At 48.5% G+C, this 27157-nt stretch overlaps 1 protein-coding gene across 4 annotated transcripts in view; it reads left to right on the top strand.

The window, feature by feature from the left end:
* GYG2 (glycogenin 2) overlaps nucleotides 1–27157 on the top strand; it is a 349183-nt gene that overhangs the window by 91542 nt on the left and 230484 nt on the right. For all 4 annotated transcript variants that reach the window (XM_085622236.1, XM_085622235.1, XM_085622234.1 and 1 more), the window contains exons 3-4: nucleotides 2656–2797; nucleotides 22647–22821. In XM_085622236.1, the coding sequence (XP_085478362.1) occupies nucleotides 2656–2797; nucleotides 22647–22821 (317 nt within the window). The remainder of the gene's footprint in view (nucleotides 1–2655; nucleotides 2798–22646; nucleotides 22822–27157) is intronic.

Genomic DNA, 27157 nt, shown 5'->3' with positions numbered 1-27157 from the left:
GAAGGAAATGCAAAATCCCCTCCCCTCCCACTCCACTGCGGGGTGCCACAGGGCTCATCCCTTAGCCCCACGTTATTTAACGTGTATATGGCACCCTTGGAGGGTGTGGTGTCTCCGTTTGGCTTTAAGACCATAAGCTATGCGGATGACACCCAGCTAGTGGTGAGTCTTACACAGCTGGAGAAACAGCCAGAGACACTCCATGCTTGCTTGAGAGATGTGTTTGATTGGATGTCCAGGTCATCGCTCAAACTGAATGGCTCAAAAACTGAGCTGATGATCTTGGGTCATTCAAGTTTTGCCCTCTCGCCAAGCAGCTGGCCCAACTGCATGGGCACCCCGCCTGACCCAAAAAAAGAGATCAAGAGCCTGGGGGTCTGGCTGGAGCCGGACTTGTCCTTTAGGACACACGCCAAGAAGATCGCGGGCGTTTGTTATGGAATGCTCCGGTCGGCCCGTAAGGTTCTCCCCCTGTTACCAGAACTCTCCCGGAAGCTGTTAGTCCAAGGATTAATCATCTCACGCCTGGACTACAGTAACGCGCTCTTTCTTGGAGCACCAGAGTCAACGTTTAAGATCCTGCAACAAGTGCAGAACGCAGCAGCAAGGCTGCTGCGGAATGTTCCGGCCAGGCAGTCAGCCAGGCCTGCTTTAAAAGCACTCCATTGGCTCCCTGTCAAAGAGAGAGTTACCTTTAAGGCCCTGTGCATCGCTCACAAGAGCATACAGGGGAAAGGACCAGCTATTCTGAAGGACATGATTCGCCCTTATAAGTCTACAAGAGCCTTACGCTCTGACAATAAACATTTCCTTCAGACTAAGAGAATCAGGAGAGCCCGCTCAGGGGGCAGGAGTTTTTCTATCCATACAGCGCTAGCCTGGAACTCCCTCCCATTCTCGCTGCGGTCCGAACCAAACCTTCCCAGATTCCGGAAACATCTGAAAACGTATCTGTTCCCAGAATAACTGTAGCTTCTCTGCTTTTTATTAGTAGCCTGCTCTTGGTTTCTATAAGCGCTGGGATGCCTCATGGTAACCGTGCGCGGTACAAAATTCAATAACAATGGGGTTGTAGGCTATACCTGTCATTAATGGCCTGCTCCAGAGTTATAGGCCCGAGAAGAAGGCAAGGGCATAGAACAAGGGATTAGGACTTTATTGGCTTACAATGCCCACTATGGCTGGCTAAAGACCAGTACAATGTTCCGCCCTATGAAGGGGGAATGTCTTAATTTTAAAAAAAACTGGTAGACACATGCGGTTTAAATTCCCAGTGGCTTCAAAGCTTCTGAGTTCTGTGAATGTCTGACAGTTGCTCCCAGGGCCATGGTGACAAGTGACAAACATCAAACAGGGTGATAAAAAGAGCTGCAAAATGGGCTGTAGTAAAGCCTCTGATTCTCTCTCTTCTGACAACCTGCTTTTCTTCTTTGGAAGAGCCGAAGCAGACTTAGGAGCTGAAGAGAACTGGGGCCAGATGTACGGACCTTACAATTTGAGAGTCGCAAATTGTGTAGTTTTGCGACGCACAAAATGTAATTTACAACAGTATCTCAGACACTGTTTGCGATTCCTAATGGGGTTGCAAATTGCATGCCTTATTAATATTAATGAGGCAGGTGCAATTTGCGACCCCATTGCGAATGGCTAGCACTCCCAGAGATGGTGGCCTGCAGACCACCATGTCTGTGACTGCTTTTTAAATAAAGCAGGTTTTTATTAGGTCTCGCCTGACCCAGCGCATGCGCTAGTCTGGCGAGACTTATTGAGAGGGCTCCAAAAAGTGCTACCAGGCCAGCCTAGAGCTACAGTGCATGTGCGCGGGCGCGCGCGCGCACCGCACTTTACCGCGATTACTTTCACTTTCGCGGCCGCTTTGATGTTTGATCGCGATCACTTTCGCGGCCGCACGGCCGCTTGGCATAGCCAATAGGTCTCGCTTTTGGGACCTTATAAGTATTTAGTTATGCAACTGTTGCATGGCTAAACACTTTTAAGGTCCCAAAGGCGAGACCTATTGGCTATGCCAATGCTTGTTTTTAAATGCAGCCCATTTTCCTCAAAGGAAAACGGGCTGTTTTTCAAAAAGAAAAATGAAACGTTTCTGTTTCTGGTCGCAAATCAATTGTACATTGAAGTGTGCGTCGCTATTAGGAAGGGACGCCCTTGGCACACACCTTCCTAATAGCGAGTCGTAAACCCTGTTTTGCAAGTCGGTAATAGGGTAACGACTCGCAAAATAGGGTTTGTACACGGGGCAGACCAATTTTGGGGTCGCAAATGGGCAGGCCGATTACCCGCTTGCGACCGCAAAAACTGTCCTCACACCTAGCAGAGAGAGCCAGAATCTGTACATTGGGGCATTGTAATGCCAACAGCATCAGGCCTGTACCAATGTTTATATCTGCTGAGGCTCCATTTTCTTTAGTGGACCTGTCAACATTTCAGCGTTATGATTATTAGGAAGTTATGATCCATTTGCAATCCAATATTTTTCTAGTAAAGACAGCGCATTATTTTCTTTTCATGTTTTCATTGTATGTTTTTGTTATTGAAACACAGTGCTTTCTTCAGTGTACGTTTCCTGTCAGCTCACGAATATGACATGTGCAACATGGATCTAAAAATATATATTTTGTCATCTTTTTTCCGCAGTTACGGACCAGGCTTTCGTGACCCTCAGCACAGATGATGTTTACTGTCAAGGAGCGCTGGTGCTTGGGCAATCCTTGAGGAACCAAAGGACATCCAGAAAGCTGGCAATACTGGTTTCACCCCAGGTCACGGGGCGGATGAGGTAGGTCTGATGTCAGTCGAAGAAAGTATCAAAAGTGTCCAGGTCTCAGACTATGGCGTGCTCGACTCTTGGAGGCTAGGCCGGTGACTGCGTCACTGCAGCCCAAAGCCGCTAGCCTGGCACGTTTAACGTTTTCCATCGGCTGTAGTTTTTTGTTTTTTGGGGGAACAACTGGCCCTGTAGACGTGACAAGAGCATATTTGGAGAAAAAAGTCTATACCTGCCTGGTACTTCCGTTCTAGTCAAGGGAGTTGCGACAGCAAAATAAATAGCTGAACTGGTAGGAGGATTTCTCTAAATCATAGGGCCATCCTGACAAAACGTGTGTCAACAGGTCATAGGGCCATCCCGACAAAGCGTGTGTGAACAGGTATTCAAGCAGCAGAGAGGGTGTTTGCAACAGCGAAGCTCACAGTAGTTCCCCCATCTCTAAATGAGGTGAAGGAAACAGAGAATTGGGCAGCTGGGTCAACCACCAATATTTGGGGGGTGCCTTGTTACCACTCAGCTGCAAATAAAGCTCTACGTTTTTAATCGGAGGCTTTTTAAAATATATTTGTTTCTATGCAATAGCTATTCCCTTAGTTTCATAACTTACTTTATCTGTTATGCCACTACCTTCCTATAAACTTTCACACAAAACAAAACTGTGCGCTTATTTGTAAACCGGAGGCTTCATTTGTGCACTTGACAACATCACCGAGCAGTGGAACACCCTTTGCCAGGAGGCTGGTATATTCCAACACTCCACTGGCGGATGTCTCAGACTGCAGGAAGCCATGTTCTAGGGAAGCCTTCCCCTGTTGGTGCTGAGAATTGAAGATGGTATGGAAGTGTGAAAATGGCCAAATGAAAAGATTGAATGGTGCGTTTTCTTCTTCCTGTGAGATTGTAAATGACATGTTGTTTATGAGGATGACTGTAGCCGTCCACTGTACAATTTTCATGATACAGGCACATATTTAGGTCTCGCCTGACCCAGCGCATGCGCTGGTCTGGCGAGACTTATTGAGAGGGCTCCAAAAAGTGCTATCAGGCCAGCCTAGAGCTACTGTGCATGTGCGCGGGCGCGCGCACCGCTTTTACTGCGATTACTTTCACTTTCGCGGCCGCACGGCCGCTATGATGTTTGATCGTGATCGTGATCACTTTCATTTTCGCGGCCCCACGGCCGCTTTGCATAGCCAATAGGTCTCGCTTTTGGGACCTTATAAGTATTTAGTTATGCAACTGTTGAATGGCTAAACACTTATAAGATCCCAAAGGCAAGACCTATTGGCTATGCCAATGCTTGTTTGACTTGCTGTTTGAATCACATCTAAGAACAACGAAGATGCTGTAACCCTGCAAAGCTGTTGACCATAACAACAACTTTTGTTTCCTATCGCTCATCGAATTTTGACATGGAGATGGCTAAAGCTTTCTCAGAGCAGCAGACAAATATGCAGAACTTGTCACAGACACTTGGTAGCAAGCTACAGAATCAGCATTTCCGCACTATCACTGCCTGGCTTATTGTAAAGGCCTATGCACTTGTCTCCCCTACACATCTCTCTCAAAACTATGTACGTCACTTGCTGTTTGGCTTGAAATGTCACAGCCACACAGCATAATCACACCCTCACATGACAGTCATCCTTAGATGTATACTATGTCCTGACTAGTTAGATGCCCAAGGCAGGCTCGGCCTCTCCACATTGGGGCATTATACTCTTGCTCTGCTAAGGCTTGGTGAACTAGTTGAGGTCAAACTTGACAATAAGTGATCTCTGGGAACTGTCCATTGCCACTAGATGATTCACGTCTTACCCACCACCATCTCAAGCAAAATGTACCATATTGCTGCTCTCCACTCCCTTTACACTGTATCCATTGGAGAGGAGTTGGCCTAATGGCTAGGGCGCTTGACTTCAGACCTGGGGAACTGGGTTCAAGTCTCGGTAATGACGCTAAACATCCTGTGATTCTGGGCAAATCACTTAATGTCCCCGTGCCTCACAAAAAATGAATGTGTGTCCTCATGTAACGTAACTGGTGCTATGTAAAGCACTCTCATACCCGATTCGGGTCAAGTTTGCGCTATATAAAACTCAGCCAAAAAAAAACAAATACATAACCAAAAAACCCTCTGAGACCTCCATTGGGTGATTGGCAGCCCTTTGCAAAATCTTCAAATTAAATCATTAAATCATAGAAGAATTGCTTACTTGGCTTCATATTGCCGTGCCCACCAATGCATGATTGTCAGTTTAGGTTATGTAGGAACCATTCACATCATGATCAACACAAAGTTATGCTTTAAAAGCATTAAACATGCCGTGGAGAGAGGACCTATGGCCTCTGCGGCACTAGACCTTAGTTATCTGGTTTCTTGTTGATTATCCCTGGTTCACATATGACTGTCAATGCTAGACTTCTGTGTTCAAATTGTTCCTGTATACAAGATGCTAGTTTATTTAGTAGTTCAAAATCCAATAAAGAAAGTTTGATGAAAAAAGCACCAAAACATTTCCAGGGAGGTTCCTATCCAGTCTGCTAAGGCTTTCGCTGCTTTTGCACCCCAGCCAATGCTGGGTTACTCTCTTGAGGAACAAATATCCTCTTGTACCTGTTAGTTCCTAAACATGCTTGCACTTTTCATTTGGTCATAGGTAGCAGCCAGGCTAAGAATGCCCTTAACCTTTGCTTTCATGAGTTTCAGACTCCCAGAGCCAGGCTACTAGATGCCCACAGTAAGTGATCTCACAGAGAGTTAATAGACATTTGTTCTGTCTGTGTTGTAAGATTTATTTTGGGAATCTTCTCTGAAAGTGCAGTCAAGTGCAATCTTGATCTTCACAATGTGATCTGAAGATAGAATCACCATTACCAAGCAAAAACAAATTGTGCTAGCAGTGGTGAAAATGTTATGAAAATGCAAAGAATTGCTACTGTCTTGCCAGTGTAAGTATTACACCTTGGACTAAGAATGAATGTGATATTTAAATGATTGCCACTGTTATGCTAATGCAAACATTACACCAGGGGATGGCACCATCATGCCAATGGTGCCTACAATGTATGGAGACTTGCCACCATTATTCCATTGGAAGCATTATGCAGATGATGCTACCATCAACCCTAGAATGCCCACAAGATGTCAATAATTTCCACCTGATACATGTTGAGATATGCCCCATCAATCAATAATTCTTACTGCCAGCAGCAGTCCATGGAGAGAGTTCCGTGGGACGCAAAGGCGGGGCGGGGGAGGGGCAGGGGCAGGGTGGGGGGTACTAAACACCGGAATATGGATAATTGGAGGTAAGTAAACAATTAAATAAATAAAACGAATTTCGTAGCGCGCGCTGCACCGCATTTTGTGATGCAGGGCGCGCTACGAAATTCGTTCTATTTATTTAATTGTTTACTTACCTCCAAATATCCATATTCCGGTGTTTAGTACCCCCCACCCTGCCCCTCCCCCGCCCCGCCTCTCCACCCCAAGGAACTCCCTCCACGGACCGCTGCTGCTTACTGCATGTTAAGATTTGTATTATCACACATTACTCATAACTTAGTGTTTATATTTAGCCCATTACTCAGTTATCCTTACTGCATGATTATTATTATTACAAACACTTGTAGAGCGCATAGCTATCCAGAGGCATCCCAGCGCTAGCAGCATCAAACAGACAGGCAGACTAAATGGATTATTCGGCAGAATTTTGGAACAGCCATGTTTTGAGGAGCTTCTTGAAAGAAAGATGATGGGTCACTGAGCGAAAATTAGAGGGAAGGGTGTTCCACAGTCTAGCAGTGTTGTATGAAAAAGAACGGCCTCCATATCTTACCTTTTTTATTCTGGGGACTGAGGCTAGGAATAGGTTGGTCGATCAAAGGCATTTACAAGGACAATAAAAAGTGATGAGAAAATGATTCATTGGTGTCCCTTTCCCCCAGAGGGACTTGTGAGCTGTGCACATAGATTCAAAGTGTATTCTCTCAATAATTAGCAGCCAGTGTAAGGTATTCAATGCAGGCTTGGCAGGCTGGGTTTTGGAAATATTAAGCAGCATTCGAGCTGCACAGTTCTGTATGACTTGTAGTTTCCTTGTGGTTGACTTAGGTGCCCCTAGATAGAGGGTGGTTCCATAGTCCAGGCCTGGTGAGAATCAGAGCCTGGACCATATGTGTCCTTGCCAAAATGGAAAGGAGAGGTAAGACTTTACGGAGCATCCTGAAAATGCCAGAGCAGGTCGCTGCCAGTTTCAATGCTTGGTGGTCCAATTTAAAGGACTTATCCAGCCACATACCTAAACTTTTGATCTTTGTTTTAGGGACGGGACAGGGCCCAGACAATTTGGCCTGGCTAGTCCAAGATCAGAAATGGAGGGGTTGGCCAGGAGCATTAGTTCCATTTTAACTCCATTGAGCTTAAGACAGGAGTATTCCTTCCAGTTCGCCACTTTCTCTATGCAGGGTTCCAGGCAGGGTGGGAAGTTCTTGGAGGGGTTCAGAGCGACAACCAGTTGAGTATCTTCAGCATATGTGACTATATTTATCCCATATGGCAGAATAATCTCTGCAAGAGGTCTCATATATACATTAGACAATGTAGGGCTCAGTGACGAGCCCTGGGGCACTCCGCAGCTAAGTGTTGGGCTCTTGGAGGTGTTACCTCCTTCAAAAACCTGGAAAGTTCTACCTTCTAAGAAGGACTGTAGCCAGGTGATGACAGCACCTGAGACTCCAACATTTCCAATGTCTGTTAATAAGGATGTCATAGTTTACACATTTGAATGCAGAGCTCAGATCGAGGAGGATAATGGCAACTGTTCCTCCTTGGTCGAGGATTTTCTTAGACTCTTTGACCACAGCAAGAAGAGCGGTTTCCATACCATATTGTTGCCAAAATCCAGTTTGGGAGGAGTGCAGTAAATTATGGGTTTCTAAGAGCGTCAAAAGAATCATATTCATATATTTTTCTAGAATTCTGCTTTTCCCCGGGAGAAGAGAGATGGGACAATAGTTACCCAGAATGTCAGGGTTTAAAATGTGGCTTCTTTAACAGCGCCCTCACCATGGCACGTTTCCAGGGTGGCGGGACTTGGCTGGTGGAAATAGATACATTTATCAACTCAAGTGTGACCGGGAGTACTACTTCCGTAGCCTTGCACAAAAAATGAGGAGATGCTGGGTCAAGGGGAGAACCTGATTTTACTTGGGAGAAAATTTCTAGTAAAATGTCCATGTTCATGATTGGAAGTTCCTCCAATAAGTGCTCAGTATGAAGAGGGGAATTTTCCCTAGTAAGATGGTTACTAAGGCAGAAGGGGTGTGAGAAAATGTATTGTATATATCCTGGATTAAAAAGATTCTGCAAGTTCATTGCAGCGAGCTGATGTGACATCAGTAACCCCGGGCGTAGTACTCCGCTTCGCCCACGGAGTGTACGTAGCGCTGCCTGCTTCGTGGTTTTCGAAGTAGGCGTAGCAGGCAGCCCTACGCACAAGCCAGGGCGAAGCAGAGCTGCCTGCCGCCCGCCATCCGCCTCCCACCCGCCCTCCTTTTAAAATAATGTAAAGTATGATAAAAAAATAAATATAATGACTTACCTGCAGCGCGGCGTCCCGGGGCTCCCTCTTCCTCGTTGCCGATAACTTCTTTTCAGAAATGCGCATGCGCCGATGCCCGCGCATGTGCATTTCTGGACATCAGGTAGTGTATCTGGTAGGGGAGGCTTCAGAAGATTCTTCGCAATACGAAAAAGTTCCAGTGGAGAGTTAGATGCTAGATTAAGTTTTTCTTCATAATAGAGCGCTTGTGCTTTTTTTACTTCAGTTTGATAGAGTTTTATGAAATCCCTATATTTCTGTTTACTTGATTCATTATAGTCTTTCCTCCATTTCCTTTCCAATCATTTGCAGGATTGTTTATATTCCCGAAACTTAGGTGAATATCAAGGTCTCTCTAGCTTTTTTATAGCTGAGTTTCTTTGGAATGACTACATCCAAGGAAGACACTATCCACTGATTAAATTTTTCGTTTCTTGACGTAGGGTTTAAAGTCTAGCGTAGGCTTAGTATCTTTAAGGGCTGAGGTCCACGGTTCTAGAGGTAATTTAAACCAGGAGCGTTCCCAGCTACTGGTGGTTCTAACAGAGGAGGATTGTATCAGTGTGTCCCTGGAAATAGGGATCAAAAAATGACCCTACCAGAGCATTGGAATAGGATCTCCCACTAGAAACCTATTGTTGTTAGTAAAAATGGGGTCTAATAGGTGTCCTTTACTATGTGTAGGGCCGTTAACTTTTTGTATTATCTGAATAGATAGTAGGTCTTGAACAAGCACAGAGGCTTCGGATTTTGAAGTCATCCAAATGCAAGTTAAAATCCCCTAAGAGAGTGAAGTTAGAGGAGGAGCTAGCCAGATTGGCGGAAGTTTCGGGGAATGATTTAAGAAATTGTCCACCAGCTCCCGGGGGATGATATATTAGTATTCCAGAAAAGGTGTGGGTGGCAGAGAATGTAATTGTGAAGGAGAAGTTTTCGCAGTCAGGTATGGGATCGGGCTCAACGCAGCATTTAAAAGAATCTGTAAGAATAATGGTAGTACCTCCACCTTTTTCTCTTTTTGCAGTCTTTCCGCTGAATATAATAACCAGGAGGGAGGGTTTGCACAAGGTCGGATTCAGACTCCTTGTGAAGCCATGTTTCTGTTAAAAATAAGGCATCCCGTTGTTCCTCTTCTAAAAGTATGTAGAGTTCAGAAGAGTGTTTGGTAGAGTGCTACAATTTAATAAAAACATTTTGTAGAATTGAAGGGTCTGAGGTTCTGGCCGGATCCTTGGGACAGATCGAAGATTAAAGGAGCAATGAGTACAAAGGGAATCGTTATTAGTTAAACAAATAGAATGCAGAACATTTTCGTTGCATGGGCTCCGCAACATTAGGAGTTGGCTAGAGGAATATACAATTTTACTTTCAAGAGCATGGGCAGGGATTCTGGCCCCTGGCCCCGGACGGATGCGGATGGGTGCAGACGGGCTTGCGTTTGGCACGCCATTGGGTGCCAGCACCGCTCCCGCTGCATGCGTACACACAGCTGGTCCCATTAAGTAGAGGAGGAGCCAGTGGAACACTGGAGCGCTAACCAAAATGGCATCTCCCAGTGTCACAACGAGATAAAAGTGCGATGTGCAATGTGCCTGTTAAAAAATTAAAATAGCCAGAAAGGTTTCCCACAAGTCCACAAATTCAACAGTTCAATCAAATTCAACAATTCTAATCGTATGCCATTATTGCTCGTCCCCCAGGCGCAAAAAAGATCTTTGCGACGCTAGCAGCGTGTCCGCACAACCGGGCCCATTAAGTAGAGATGAGACATTGTAAGAGTCTTCAGCAGGCTCCGTGTACAGTGCAGCTGATATATAGCAGTAGTGGCACAAGTTGGAGTGGCTCAACTGTGACAGGGCATGGCAGTTAGAGTCTTGTGGTGGTGTGGGCTGGTGCTTATCTTCTGGTGTGTGAACTGGTGCAGCATTTTAGTTGGGCAACAAACTGAAGTATATAAAAAAGTGAAGAATGGAATGGTTGAATTAATCTGTCACTGGTAATTATTGGTAATTGGCATCCCAATCCATCGTAATTATGCACACCATGTCACCTCAGTTTGGACCCAGCTATATGCAAATCAGTCTTGACTCTGTTCCAATCGGAACAGTCCAGCCTGAATTGCCAAGCCGGGTCCTCCCTGAAATGGAACATAAGCAATCCAGGACAGGTTTTGCCCAAGTTACAGGCTTATCAGCCAGGTACAGCTTTGTTTCCAGTGTGCACGGGACCCACGTCTCGGCATACCCATCCCACTGAGGGCACCACACTAAAGTGTCCAAAAAAGTAATGGATGGAATTCTTGAATTAATCTCAGACGCTGATAATTACTCGTGCCACATCCTAATCCATCGGTATTATGGACTTTAGTTGGGGCCATTGGCTCTGTGCACATTGCTGCACACTCCTGTTATCTTTTCAGATGCAACGATAGCAGCCTTTGCTGGCCCAGTCAGTTACTCCAGAGAGATGGTGTGTAGTGCAGAGCCTGCCTGAGCTATGCAAGAAGGTTCATGGTCAGTCAATGTCCGACTGAGTGCTTAGCCAAGTCAGCTCCTTGTAGCATCACTACACCGTGACCTATCCTGACCATAGGCTACATCACGGGCTGTTGCATCAATGCTGACAGTAGCCGATCTTTCTTCATATCTATGCATACACTGTCAGACCCAGCTAGCGGTGTCATGGAAAGATTTGCATGGTCAGTGACTGGCTACCGCCCTCCCCCTATGACCTCACCACCCCCGGACACAGGAACATAGACGTGGTATCTTTGGAAGGCGGGAGGTCGCAAGACCCCCCGGACGTATTTATTAAGTTATAAAACAATAAATTTACTACTCGGACTAGTAACGCATCAACCGCGTACTCCAGGGATGGTGGGTGGGGAAAATTGAAGCCCCGAACGCCGGGGCACGTCCGTTGTGGGGGAGCGTCTAGGCAACAAGGGGGTCACCTGGGCGCTCCCCGCCTCTTTATTCCACAGTGGCCCGCCCCCCTCCCCTCCGACCCGGACGTCGATTAACGACATCCGGGTCAAGGTGGCAACCAATCGGTGGCAGGGCGCGCCCCAGAGGACACGCCCCACCACCGAGAGGTCCGGAAGGAAAGGGGGAGGTCGCCGCACCGCCATGCAGGCGGGGGGGCCCAGAGCCCCCCCTTTCCACATGGTCAGTGACTGGCTACCGCCCTCCCCCTATGACCTCACCACCCCCGGACACAGGAACATAGACGTGGTATCTTTGGAAGGCGGGAGGTCGCAAGACCCCCCGGACGTATTTATTAAGTTATAAAACAATAAATTTTATAATTGCATAATAAACAGTTATACAAAAATCAGCAGGACATTAGATACATTATTGTCAACAGGTGTGAGTGACTATCCTTAACAAAGACTCTAATACAGATTGTTTCCTAACCGAGTCTAACATCCTCCTCTGCATTTTTGTATACTAACATTTCTGGGCCATATGGCAAGGTCGCTAACCGGTGTCAGGTCCTACTAGCTGCACCTCCCCTACAGATGTGCGCATGCGCAGCCGGGCCCGGTAATTACCCGGTCCACGCCGTGAACTTCATTTACCCACTAAAGGAGGGCCCTTACTCTGCGCCATCCGGTGATGTCATGAGTATGCGCGCGCGGGGTGGCTACCAGCCTAAGGAAAGCGTGACTCCCCAACCCGCACCCCTTTGAAGCACCAGTTACCTTGCCCCTGAAGTTCTAGGAGGGGCCAATGGCCCCTCCCCCTGGGCGGGCACCTCCCTAGGATGATGCCCGCCCCCTCAGACCTTCAAATAGTTGCTCACCGGTCATGACCTTACCGCATGCCCCATACCTAATAAATACGACGACCTATGGGAAAAAATTCTAAAGGACAACTACACTGACTAACATCACACATCATGTATAACACCGTAAAGCTACAAGGGAAAAAAGGGCCTAAACACAACTGCACCGGTTACACATAATACAGTACCATTCACTACATTGGGAGAAAAAGGCCTACGAGAAAGCATAATCAGGAACATACCTTCAAGATACAATATTGATCACTACAATGGGAGAGAAAGTCCTAAAAGAAAACCTCATCAAAAAATAACATTTCAGAACAGTTTACCGCGCCAAATGCCCACTACTCGGACTAGTAACGCATCAACCGCGTACTCCAGGGATGGTGGGTGGGGAAAATTGAAGCCCCGAACGCCGGGGCACGTCCGTTGTGGGGGAGCATCCAGGCAACAAGGGGGTCACCTGGGCGCTCCCCGCCTCTTTATTCCACAGTGGCCCGCCCCCTCCCCTCCGACCCGGACGTCGATTAACGACATCCGGGTCAAGGTGGCAACCAATCGGTGGCAGGGCGCGCCCCAGAGGACACGCCCCACCACCGAGAGGTCCGGAAGGAAAGGGGGAGGTCGCCGCACCGCCATGCAGGCGGGGGGGCCCAGAGCCCCCCCTTTCCACATGGTCAGTGACTGGCTACCGCCCTCCCCCTATGACCTCACCACCCCCGGACACAGGAACATAGACGTGGTATCTTTGGAAGGCGGGAGGTCGCAAGACCCCCCGGACGTATTTATTAAGTTATAAAACAATAAATTTTATAATTGCATAATAAACAGTTATACAAAAATCAGCAGGACATTAGATACATTATTGTCAACAGGTGTGAGTGACTATCCTTAACAAAGACTCTAATACAGATTGTTTCCTAACCGAGTCTAACATCCTCCTCTGCATTTTTGTATACTAACATTTCTGGGCCATATGGCAAGGTCGCTAACCGGTGTCAGGTCCTACTAGCTGCACCTCCCCTACAGATGTGCGCATGCGCAGCCGGGCCCGGTAATTACCCGGTCCACGCCGTGAACTTCATTTACCCACTAAAGGAGGGCCCTTACTCTGCGCCATCCGGTGACGTCATGAGTATGCGCGCGCGGGGTGGCTACCAGCCTAAGGAAAGCGTGACTCCCCAACCCGCACCCCTTTGAAGCACCAGTTACCTTGCCCCTGAAGTTCTAGGAGGGGCCAATGGCCCCTCCCCCTGGGCGGGCACCTCCCTAGGATGATGCCCGCCCCCTCAGACCTTCAAATAGTTGCTCACCGGTCATGACCTTACCGCATGCCCCATACCTAATAAATACGACGACCTATGGGAAAAAATTCTAAAGGACAACTACACTGACTAACATCACACATCATGTATAACACCGTAAAGCTACAAGGGAAAAAAGGGCCTAAACACAACTGCACCGGTTACACATAATACAGTACCATTCACTACATTGGGAGAAAAAGGCCTACGAGAAAGCATAATCAGGAACATACCTTCAAGATACAATATTGATCACTACAATGGGAGAGCAAGTCCTAAAAGAAAACCTCATCAAAAAATAACATTTCAGAACAGTTTACCGCGCCAAATGCCCACTACTCGGACTAGTAACGCATCAACCACGTACTCCAGGGATGGTGGGTGGGGAAAATTGAAGCCCCGAACGCCGGGGCACGTCCGTTGTGGGGGAGCATCCAGGCAACAAGGGGGTCACCTGGGCGCTCCCCGCCTCTTTATTCCACAGTGGCCCGCCCCCTCCCCTCCGACCCGGACGTCGATTAACGACATCCGGGTCAAGGTGGCAACCAATCGGTGGCAGGGCGCGCCCCAGAGGACACGCCCCACCACCGAGAGGTCCGGAAGGAAAGGGGGAGGTCGCCGCACCGCCATGCAGGCGGGGGGGCCCAGAGCCCCCCCTTTCCACATGGTCAGTGACTGGCTACCGCCCTCCCCCTATGACCTCACCACCCCCGGACACAGGAACATAGACGTGGTATCTTTGGAAGGCGGGAGGTCGCAAGACCCCCCGGACGTATTTATTAAGTTATAAAACAATAAATTTTATAATTGCATAATAAACAGTTATACAAAAATCAGCAGGACATTAGATACATTATTGTCAACAGGTGTGAGTGACTATCCTTAACAAAGACTCTAATACAGATTGTTTCCTAACCGAGTCTAACATCCTCCTCTGCATTTTTGTATACTAACATTTCTGGGCCATATGGCAAGGTCGCTAACCGGTGTCAGGTCCTACTAGCTGCGCCTCCCCTACAGATGGGCGCATGCGCAGCCGGGCCCGGTAATTACCCGGTCCACGCCGTGAACTTCATTTACCCACTAAAGGAGGGCCCTTACTCTGCGCCATCCGGTGACGTCATGAGTATGCGCGCGCGGGGTGGCTACCAGCCTAAGGAAAGCGTGACTCCCCAACCCGCGCCCCTTTGAAGCACCAGTTACCTTGCCCCTGAAGTTCTAGGAGGGGCCAATGGCCCCTCCCCCTGGGCGGGCACCTCCCTAGGATGATGCCCGCCCCCTCAGACCTTCAAATAGTTGCTCACCGGTCATGACCTTACCGCCACAGGCCAGCATTGTTAACCGACGATCTGGCCTCCCCCTTTACCTAGACCTAAGCCAGGAGCGCGCTTACTGTGCAAATCCCTCCAACCAGGCCCAGACATTATTAGACCACAAGACGTTCGCTGCCTCAGTCAAGTGCACCCCGTCCCTCAGGTAAAAATGCTCGCCCCAGATACACCCATGTGGAATTGTCTGCAACTGGGGGGCCCGAAATAATTTGTCCAACTGTGTGTTGATCCTCCGTACCGAGTGATTCAACGCCCTGACCGAGACCCCCCCTCGCCACTGCCACCGAGGGATAAGTTGAGACCAAACTACTGTGGAACCCGGGCAAGTCCTGGCCACCCACCCCGCAGTGGAAATGATCTCCTCAATAAGCACGCGCCTCCCCAATTTGGCCAAATCATTCTCCCCCAGGTGAAGTATCACCACTGACGGGGGGGGCAGCTGCTGCGCTAAGAGTCCCTGGAAAAAATTCCGAAACTGGCTGAGGCATAAACCCCCTCTCCCGAAGAATGAGATATCAAACCCCTTTTGCGCCGCCTTCGTCCTACGGTCTCCTGAAAGAAAAACATGTTCCGCACGCCTAACATAAGAGTGGCCCACAATCCAAGTCACCAATTTCCTGTGTCCACCGTGCTGTGCTGGTGTCGGTCGTCGGCGCCCGGTGGCGAGTTCCTCCCCTGCGTGACAGGTTTGAGAAACTGCAAAAAACCAAAAACATACCAAGCGTGAGCACCGTCTTGTCACAACATGTCAATTCGTACATAACATTTGTAACGTTCGGACGACCATCTCCCCAGTCTCTTAACATTCTCAACTGAGAGACCCCTTGCCACTGCCTCAGTAGCTGCCCCAATCCTAAATGAGTGGGTGCCGAATTCCTTTGGATCAAAACCTGCCAGTCTTACCGTTAGCTCCAAGACTCGTCTAAACTGGTACCTAGTCAATGGTGTCCCATCGGCGTGACACAACAGTGCACCCCCCGCCGTGCCCTCCCGCTGCCTGGAGAAGGCCTCCACGTGAGAAACCGGGCAGCAAGGGTTGGCCCGAGCCCGGTGGAGCACTATGGTGTGACCCCGAGAATCCTGATCAGTTTTCGATCTCTGAATTGTTATCCGCATAACGTCCTCCCTGATCTTCACACCGGCCCACTGTAGTCCGCCCAACCTATCCGCTTTCGCCCTAGCCACTAACTCCCCCACCCTCAAAGCCCCATAGAAGGCCAGGGAAAATGCAGCTTTGAACAAAAGTACCTCCCACTGCGAGCTACATACACCGTGCAGCGCCCCCAATAAGGCTGTCAGTCGTGCCAGTCCAATGGGCCTTCTCTTATCACCCCGGTAACCCTGTAAATGGCGCCAACCCCTCAAGGCATTGCGTACCAGAAAGGTGCTAGTGGGATCTCGCATGCCCTTACCCTGTGCGAAGAAGGAGACCGCCGCCCTATGTCTGCTCGCAGCCGCCACTGAGCGCCCTTCCCTGTGCATCGATTCTAGGTAAGCTGCAAAGCTGTCCTCCTGAGCCCACCTAACCTCCCATTCCTGCCCCAAAAAGGCCCGGTAAGACAAAAACGCCCCTTCGTAAGCTGCCCTGGTCCTGGGGGCTAAGCTAGCAACCACGAGGTCCTGTAATCTGGGGCACCAATCTGCCAAAGTACTGCCGGGAATTGCGCTGGCAGAGGGTCTGCTGCAGGAAGATGTTCCCTGAAAACCTGCATTTTAAAGCGAGAAAGGGAGTCAGCTGCATTGTTGAGGATGCCAGGGACATGTTTGGCTCTGAAAACCACATTCCATTTTAAGCATTGCAACACAATCTCCTTTATTAAGCACAGTATTAATGGACAGCGTGCCCCCTGCTGGTTTATACATTCCACAACTGTCATGTTATCCGACCAGAACACCACGGATTGATTGCGTAAGTGTTCCGGCCAGACCATCAATGCTACCCATATCGGGAAGAGTTCCAGAAAGCCAATATTGGCGGTCAGACCCCGTGTTCTCCATTCCGCCGGCCACCGCTGGGCGACCCACTTGGTCCCCAGGATGGCACCAAAGCCCGCACTCCCCGCAGCGTCCGTCCATAAGCCCAATTCTGCTGATGTGGCGGGAGGACCTGACCACACAACTCTGCCATTAAAATCCTCCAGGAATGCCATCCAAATAAGCATGTCCTGGTGAACCTCAGATGACAACCTTGTGTGGTGATGTTTTTCCCGTAACCCTTTCATAGCTTGGGCAATGGAGCGCGAGAAAGGGCGTGCCATTGGGATGACCCGAAGCGCAAAATTCAGTTGCCCCACGACCTCCTGTAGCTGTTGCAATGTAACCTTGTCTTTGCGTAGGCACTGACGTAGGGCGGCTCTAAACCTAGACACTTTGTCCATTGGTAACCTGAAGCATCCTTCCACTGAGTCAATTTCGATACCCAGAAATTCCAAACAGGTGGACGGTCCAACCGTCTTCCCCGGCGCTAGCGGGACCCCAAAAGCCCGCATGAGCACACAAAATTCCTGCAACGCCCAAGCGCACTCCTGAGATCCCGCCGCACCTAAGAAAAGGAAATCGTCCAGATAATGCATAACCTGCCGGTGGCCCGTAGCCTCTCTCATGGCCCATTCCAAAAATGAGCTAAACGTCTCAAAGTAGGCACATGAGATGGAACAGCCCATGGGCATGCATTTATCCATATAGAACTTGCCATCGAAAGTGAAACCTAAGAGATGGTGGTCCAGAGGATGGACTGGGAGGAGACGGAAAGCAGATTCTATGTCTGATTTTGCCATCATCGCCCCCGGCCCCAGTGCCCGCAATAAGTCCTCTGCCTCGTCAAATGAGGCATACTTTACACTACAAATCCCCTCATCAATCGCATCATTCAATGACGCTCCTCTAGGCGCCGACAGGTTGTGGATCAGCCTGAACTCCCCTTTCTCTTTTTTGGGTACTACCCCTAGTGGAGAACACACAAAATTGGGGACCGGCACCTTCTGGAAAGGGCCAGCTATCCTACCCAAGGACAGTTCCTTGCTAATCTTAGCAGACACCACTGCGGGGTTATGCTGTACTGACAGTGGATTCCTGCAATGTGCGCTACCTGTGTACCCCCCTGCCGGGATCCTAAAACCTTGGGAAAAACCTTCCTGAAGTAGAGTGGCCGCTGTGTGATTCGGGTACCTATTCAACCAGGGGATCATAGCCAAAACATCTATAGGGGTGGGGATAGCCACATTATCTGCACTACTCTGGCTTCCTCCTCCCCCTCTGACTGTGGTTGCCCTGCTTAGACCTGCAAGATGACTCTGGGTGGGAGAGGTGACCGCAGACTGAACATGCATGTCTAAATTTACAGGTGCCAGGGGCCCTCGTGCAGGTGCGCTTATTAAAATCCCAGCACACCCCTTTCTTCTCAGACCCCCCCCCCCTACTCCTACCCGGGACCTCGCTCCCCTGAGCCGACCGAAAGGAGTGTTGGGGTCTGGTGGAGTACCCCTGACCGCACTGGTGGACTGGGGTGGGGCTGAGCTCCCTGAGAACTGCCTATGCCACGACACAGAGTCAACCCTGTCCCATGTCAGTGATGTATCAAATTCTTTAGCTTTCCTGAAATTGACATCATACTCCTTCCAGGCATCCCCCGGGTACTGCTCGCTCCACCCCACAATCCTACTCTGGTAGCAAGCCAATGGCGCCTGCACATTAGGAGGCCGTTCAGCCATGATGGTCGTGAATACTGCGAATGCCCTAACCCAGTTGAGCAAAGTTTCCTCCACCCTAAATCTAGAACACTGTGCCCTCCATTCACTAGGATGCATCCACTCTTTTAGTGTCTTTGCATGTTCCATTTCCCTGTTATCAAGTAACAATGAAAAAATGTAAATATATTTTCCCGCCCAGATCATTTCTTTCGTTGCCTGGGACACATGTTGTGCCAAATTCTCACTCCTGGAGGGCATGGACCCATCACCCAATAGAGGCAGCGCCACCTCCTTACCATTTCCTGGCACCCGGGCCGGTTGACCACCATCTGCGTTCGGTTGGGCGGGGCTGGAACCTGTAATTGAAGAAGATGAGGGAACCGCAGCTCTTTCAGCCGCCGCTGCCGATTTAATCCTTTCTACCAACTGTGTTGCTTCTGCAGCATGATCTGATGAAGCAGGTAACACGCCCCCCTTTTGTAGCCAAGGCAGTAAGGCCGCTATTTGAGATACCAATTCAGCCGGGACCGAGTCCGGGTTATCAGCTGGGACTACGGGCGCCCCAGGGGGCATGGCCGGTGGCACTGGTGTGGCAGGCACTGGCATCGGTACCACGGGCGGGGAAGCAGGCCCCACAGGAGGGAGCGCCGGCGGCATGGCAGGAGCCGGTGCAGCGGGCTCCGTAACTACCGGCACAGGTATAAAGGCACGGGAACCGCGGGTGCGGGTGGGATCGAAACCGGAGTTGCCGGGGCTGGGGTACTGCACCTGGGCTTCTTGGCCTGGGACTTCTTTGGTGGGCTAGCGAAATCCCCCCTTGGCAAGGGTGCCTTTCGCCGCCGCGTGGGCCTGCCCGAAGGACCTGGGGGATCAGCAAACCTTTCATTCATGCGGGCCTCTAATTCATCCACTTTCCCCAACCTCCTATTAATGCTGTTCATCTCACGCATCATGGCCTGCATCATAACCTCCATCCTGGATCCCCCTTTACCACCCTTCGACCCCGGCATGACTGAGGAGCACTGCCCTACACTCCTAGTATTCCAACACAGATGCAAGTGCGCTTTTACCTTCACCAGCTGGAGGATGTACAGGGGGCTGTAAGCACCATGCAACCGTTACCGCAACGCCCCGGCTTATCCGGATTGTCAGGGGTGAGTAAACTCTAACGTAGACCCACCCGGCGGCTACCAGAAGCAATGTAATGCGAGCCCCCCGCTCTCCTCTTACCATTCCAATCCTGCGCACTCCCCGCCGGAATTCGACCTGCGACCACAACCGCTGTCCACCACTCAGAGCTTACCACGTGAAATTGCAGGAATGCAGTACTAGTATGTCTAAAATAAAGAAAGTATTAGTTCCTGGAAATGTGAAATCAAGCAGTTGGCGAAAGCAGACGATATAATGTTAAACACCGAATGTAGAAAAGCAAATTAAAATTATAATAACCCTCAATATTCAAAACCAAACATTACCGAAAAAGGAGTGCAAACCAAATTTGCCGCCCAAACCATATATGCCAGATAGCAAACACCACAATAATGTATTGTAGACCATATATGTACCTCCACTGCCCTTGGCCGTTTCCCCTACCTTCGCAATCACCAATCACTGAATGCAAAAATAATGTCCCCTACAATGCTTAATGAAGGACACTCCCTTTGTATTGTGCTCCACGACCAGGATTCGAACCCTGGTTCGCCACCAAACCACACCTGCTCCCTGGTAAACAAACAACTCAAATGCAGATTTTCCTTGTCTAAAAAACCTCCACCGGATAATCCCCGGCACACGAGGGGAGTGCGCGGGAAAATTTGTTCTGCCGGCACCGGCCGCCGCCCCAACCCGCTGCATCGACAAGGATGTTGAAACGAGGCTGGGGCTCGAACACGGAACCCCAGCTCCTAAATCTGCCCCTCTGAGTGCTGTGCCACGTTCTCCCGCTTACAAATACTGCACCCGCCACCTGGTATGGCCGTCCAATGCCCCCCCCACACCTTACCTCGCGATCGAAGCAAAACCCCAAACGTGCGTCCGCCTCGCACTTGGGCGCCGCGCTAGCGCGCCACACCTTGCTCTACCAACGACCCCTGAGCGGAATCAGTCAGGCTGGATGGTTAACCCGGTCCACGCGTCAGCCTGTCCGTAGTCCGACGAAGGAAGGCGCCGAAAGCAGAATTGCCGACCAGGTCTCCCGCTTGCATCTGATGACTGCAGGAACCTCCAGCTGGCGAAACGTCCGTGGCCCTGAAAAATAAAATAAAAGAAAATTGAAGCCCCGAACGCCGGGGCACGTCCGTTGTGGGGGAGCGTCCAGGCAACAAGGGGGTCACCTGGGCGCTCCCCGCCTCTTTATTCCACAGTGGCCCGCCCCCCTCCCCTCCGACCCGGACGTCGATTAATGACATCCGGGTCAAGGTGGCAACCAATCGGTGGCAGGGCGCGCCCCAGAGGACACGCCCCACCACCGAGAGGTCCGGAAGGAAAGGGGGAGGTCGCCGCACCGCCATGCAGGCGGGGGGGCCAAGAGCCCCCCCTTTCCATTTTCTATTGAAAGCTGGACAGGAATAGCGACTAAGTCCTGTCATTCCGTAGTGCCGTAAAAAGTCAATTTCATGTACGTGGATGGTGAGTGATTGTCACAGTTCTGGCACTGGCTCCTGTCTTCTCTCACCCTGCAAGTACAGAGTGAGCAGTTGCTGCAGACAAGTTTTGTTTTAGTTTTATATAGCATGAACTCGACCCGAAGATATCAGAGCACTTTACACGAGTACCAGCTGCATTGCAGACGAATACATTGATTTTTTGGCACGCGGAGATTAAGCGATTTGCCCAGAATCAGAGGATGTTCGATCCTCCCGCCAGACTCGAACCTGGTTCCCTATCTACAGTCATCTGCTCTAGCCGTTAAGCCACATCCACATCTCAAGTTGGTGCAACGCGCTGGGATCAGTATTCCATTAGTGTTGAGAGCGTGGGCAGGAGTGTGCTGACTCATACAGTACTCTGCCAATGAAACACCTGATGCAGAAGCAAAACAAGGGTCAGAAATGACGCTGCCTGTACCGGAAGGCTGTGGTAAAACGTGAATGTCTCTTCAAACAAGTGATGGCGGAAGGGGGCTGGCGCATTTTCCCTCTATCTGTACTTTGTGTGTTGTTGGCATTAGCTACCAGAGAGCTAAACGTGCCAATAGCCAAATCTGAACATGTTCCTGTTTGCAAGAAAAACCTGCCCTTTTCATGGAATGTCATGTCTGTTCAGTCAATTCCAAGCCAATATATTGCAATCCTAGGCTTCTGGTGACATTAAAGACACCCTCAGCTTCGTGTATAATATCACCAGGACGCCTTAATGTAATTGCAGGTAGCCTTGTAATCAGGAGCGTTGCTTCAGGGGGGTTTTTGGGGTGTTAAACTCCCAATAAATGAATATTCTGATAAATAGTTGAGTACAGGTGCTCTCAGTCGGGTCGTGTGAGATCAGTCGCATTTCCCCAGGATTGTTTACATACACACAGACAAAAATGCACACACACTGTCTCCCTCTCTGTTTTGAAAGTCCTCAGAATATTGAATATTTCATAAAATATTGTTTTCTCTCTTCGTACTCTTACCAATCCGCATTCCACTGCCCCTTAGGCACCTCTCATGCACCCTGCCTGGCCTATAATGTATTTAAACATTTTATGCCAGCCTCATTATCAGAACAGCTGAACCTCCCCCCTCCCCCCCCCCCCCCCAATCTTACTGACCGAGCACGTACACTAGTAACCATAGGCGAATCTCACATCTGTAGAAATAATTCTTCACCACAACTAGAGAGAGCTACAGCTTTACCATATTGTAAAACTCCAGCTAGCTGTTCTGATTGACCACAATGAATATGTATGAGAACATTTTACATAAAATGAATTTCGGGGGAGATTATTTCGTGTTTCTATTTAGTCAATCTGAAAACATGGCTGGATTTTACCATTCAATAGGTCAATGACCCCAGCTCTGACAGGAAGTGACAAACTTGATTATGTTGACATACCCTAAACATTGTACAGACTCTCACAGATGACTTATGCTTACTTTATTCCAAACCCGTGTGTTTTGCATTCCATTGCTTACAGGCTGCCTTTTCACATTTTATAGGACGGTTCTCAGCAGTGTATACGATGAAGTCGTAGAGGTGAACGTATTGGACAGTGCTGACACAGTAAACCTGGCTCTGATGAAGCGCCCAGAACTAGGAGTAACTTTCACCAAGCTTCACTGCTGGACTCTAACTCAGTACAGTAAATGTGTCTTCATGGATGCTGACACACTGGTAAGTAGATGCAAATATGCAAATAATCCATTCTGAAAGGTGTTCATTTTAGTACACTATCATTGTAAATGTGGATTTGATGTTCCACTGTTCCGGTGCTTATAATGTGTATGAGGTTAAACGATGGAATAAAGGGCGTGTGTGTGTGTGTGTGTGTGTGTGTGGGGGGGGGGGTTATCACATACCCATTGTTCATTTTTGTTCATTTTGCTTCTTGGATAATGGGATTTTTGTGAATAGCATGCACGATTCAGTATTTTCAGCACCAATTTCCGCTTGCTTAGCCTGTTTTTTGTTTTTGTTCAACTTCATACTGTGCCTGCAGGTGTCTGGGTGAAATTCTGTCAAACCACAGTGTTAAAACAGGCGTTGTAATCCCTACGCCTCCGGTACCCTCTATTATCAGAATAATCAGGATTACCATAGGACTCATAATGAGGCCCTTAGGGGCTTATTTTGTTGTTATCTCATACTACTAACTTTTATAGAGCACTGAACTATCTTTAGGTGCAAATTCAAAGAATTGTGCAGCCACTTGAACAACACAACATAATTTGAGCAGTGGCTGCAGGCCTTTGCTATGGATTGTAGATCGCCACACCCATATGTATTGCTTTACACCCATTTGCGTAACACAAGCACCCACACAGAAACCTAGCAGTTGAGATAGAGGGTGGTGGGCAGGGTATTAAACTGCAAATGCGATGGATGACACTGTCCACCAGGTTAAGGTTCTGTCTGCATCATTTATAGACAGGTGGACCATTAGCTTTCTGTCAAGAGAGCCCGCGTTTGCTCTGTCAAAGGGAAGCTACCCCCGAAGACCCAATGGAGCAAGTGCTATTTGAGTAAAACCATCACACCGCCCACTCTATTTAGAGTGGTGGTCTGATGGGGTTTTTTTGCCTGTCGGTCACTGCCAAGAAAAACATGGTGGTGAGGAACAGAAATAAAATGATCTCCCCACGCCCGAGAGAGAAAACTCTGAGTGGCGTGGGGGAAGTCATTAGTTTTTTGTTTTTCAATAATAAACTTCTACTTTGTTTGTTTTTGAAAAACAATTTAAAAAAAAAAAAGTTTGGTCAAAACTGACGGCGGCTATCCAACAAACATTTTTCATCTTGAAGGGAACCAACCGTCTTGATGGTGTTTCCATTAACGTTTAGTTTGATTGAAAAAGGAGCAGAAAATTGTGTTCAGAAATGGATTAGTCAAGAGCGTATAATTTGTCACAAAGGAGGCTGAGATTAATAAAAACATGCCTTCTGGTTCCATAGATCCCATCCGGCTCATTACACAACTGCTTAGGTGTGAGTGGTTCCTATGATGAGACTCCGGGACTAGTCTCACCAAAGGAATGCCACTGCGCTGTGGAACATGTCTCGAGTTTAAATAAAGAGTTTAATAGCAAAATATTTTGGCAAAGAGATAAAGCCAGGAGTAAACGTCAAGTCTCATGGTTCCATGTATAAACCTTTCCCACTGTCCCATCTAGTGGTAGAGGTTGGGTGTTTGTGTCTGTCCACCTCAGTGAATTGCACACCTTGTTTGGGGGGGAGGTGGCTTTGTAAAGGATTTTATATAGCACTCTACCTTAACAGAGCCTGTTTTTAAGCACTCCTAATATTTACTGTTAAGAGACTAAAGGCAAAAGGAGATTGAGGCCTAAGACTATATTTCATTTCAATAAACAAGTTACTTCCTTTGTACACTTGACTCTCCAAAGTTAGTGATAGCACACAGAATAGGCTTACCCCAGGGTGCAGTAGAGGGATAGTGACACAGTATAGTCAATCTATCTCTCTTCTAGAGACTATGGGCCTAATTTAGAGGGCAGTATGTAATGAAACCCTCAACATAACTTCACAACTCACTGTCCGTACCTCTGCGTCCACCTTGCACACCCTGGCTCCACCCTGCTGGTATCAATGGGGCCCTTGGTCACACCACAAACCATTTGTTTTGGCCACAGGATTATATTACGAGCATCAATGTTCTAGATGAAACGGCTGCTATTGATAATGGAGATGGTAGCATTGTATAAAATGGTCCTGTTATTTATAGTACTTTATTATTTCACTAATCAGTATCTATTGCTCCACCTGTTTTTGAAGGCCATAACGCTATGTTACGTGACCTGATATGGGGTAGGTGGCGGTGCAGAATATTGCTGCAAAGCTGCAGCTCTCACATGAGGGAGGGAGGTCTTGGTCCCCTGGGCCTCAAAGCATATTATCTGGCATCCCAGGTGTAATGGGCAGCTAAGTGGCTCATAGACTGAACCACCTGAAATAATTTACTTGTGGAATGTCCTGGGACATGGTGGCATGGCTCAGTTTCTCCTGTGTAGAGTAAAATGAGAGGAATTAGAGGAATCCATCAAAAGGCCAACCTTCATGCCTCTGTATGCACCTTTTGCCCTCCTGTGGTGGCGCCCTAGATTTTGCATTGTTCGGTAGAAGTTGAGGAAGCAGTATGGAATGAGGCAGGAGTGACGCTGATTCATCACCTGGACACAAATAGTAAATTATATGACTTTCCCAACTGGAAGGAGAAACACTCTGTCCTGAGTAGCATGCAGTGTTACCCAGTGCGTTATCCAGTGCTGCATGACAAGCAGGGGGTTGTGAGCAGGGTGAACCCCAACTCATCCGAATCATTGTATTGAACAGTATTGCACCTTATAACATTTATATAGCCAGGGCCGGACTGGTCATAGCGACCACCGGGCATTTCCCCAGTGGGCCGCCAGGGTTGGGGGCCAGTTTTGGGCCCCTGGGGGTCGATTTTGTTACAGGGCTGTTTTTGCAGCATAGCTACAATATCGGCCGCTGTAACGAAATTGGCAGAAACCGGCCCTGGTAAACAGCTCGGCCGCACACCCAAACCCCTGGGGGGCTGGCCAAGCACTTTGCCAGTGCCGGTTTTGGGTCCCAGTCCGGCCCTGTACATAGCTCTTACTACCCCTCTGTGGGGTGTTGAAGTGCTTACCCTCGACTGATAGCAGGATAAATAAACCATGTGAGTGTGTATTTGGAAGGATCTTTTTGTTTTGAGACAGTGTCGGAAGCGTGATGACTACAGTGGTGTGGCTACCGATTTATGCGATGCTCCTTCTGGCTGTGTAAAGGGTGAGGGTGTGTGAGAGATAGAGGTGCAATTTTTGATCGTAATAAGGGCTAAACATAAAGGCAGCTACACATCATACCAACCTGGTCACATGGGCAGAAGGATGCTCAGAGTGTGTACACCAAAAAAAGAGTAGGTAATCAAAAAAATATTGCACTGATGAGTAAAAGAAAGCCAAAAGGGCAAGAATTGCAATTGGTGACATGAGAAGTAGCTGTGCAGTTTTTATTTAGTAGGATATTGCCTACTGCTGAACAAATACACGCATGAAAAAAGAAGATATTGAAAGAGAAATCAAGGCTTTCAACCTAAGTAAAAATGACACAATTTTTTTAATTATCGGATTCCACTTACCCCTGCTAGGCCAAGAGGAGCCACAATTTTAAGCAGGGTTCACATCGCCAAGCTCCTGATGTCTTTCAAAGGCAAACCAGCACCATTTGGGCAAGTCCTAGTAGGGTTATGGCTCAGTTCATAGCCTGACTGGCACCCTGCACATGTGAGATGAGAGACATAGCACTGGGTCGGTTTCTGTCGTGACAGCGCATTAGCGAATCAGCGTACGTCATGTCACCCTTCTGTCCTCACCCCTCTGTGAGAGCATAATACTTTTTTTAGATCCGAGAGACCTTTGCTCTTTCTAGTTAACATAAGGCGACAGTCTTCCGACTTTTCTGAATTTCCTCCCAGACAACGTCCACTAATAAGGAATTATTAGTAGTGAATGACATTTCAGAGTGAAAAAAGAGGCAATGTGGTGAAAGGACTCTTACTGTGCTTCCATTGTTTTAGCTAGGACAGCAGCATGGCACAGATTTGGCAGTTCTCATTCAATTCATTCTTAATTCATATCTTCACTGATGCTTCACTGTCTGCTGAAGATAGTCAGGGGAAGAAGGATAGTGGCACAGCTATAGGGGCCATTAAAACAGCAACACTGCCAATCATGGAACTCCTGTGGGAAAAGTGACAATCAGATTCACGTAGATCCCTCACAGTTGTGGAATGAGTCAAAGACTTGAGCCATATGTGCAAGATCTCACGACACATGTTTAAGATTCAGCAGCCTAACTACCTACACCATACTTACCTCACCCCTAACCAGCCACATGTGATATATCCAGTGATACCTGACTATGGCACCATATGCCACCAGATGAGGCCGTAAATTTCTACATGTTGTGGACATTCCCCAGACTAGAGGAGT

Source organism: Triturus cristatus, chromosome 8 (genome assembly GCF_964204655.1).
Source record: "Triturus cristatus chromosome 8, aTriCri1.1, whole genome shotgun sequence".
NCBI lineage: Eukaryota > Metazoa > Chordata > Amphibia > Caudata > Salamandridae > Triturus > Triturus cristatus.
The sequence above is the reverse complement of the archived record's forward strand: the minus strand, read 5'-3'. Positions and strand labels throughout refer to the sequence as shown.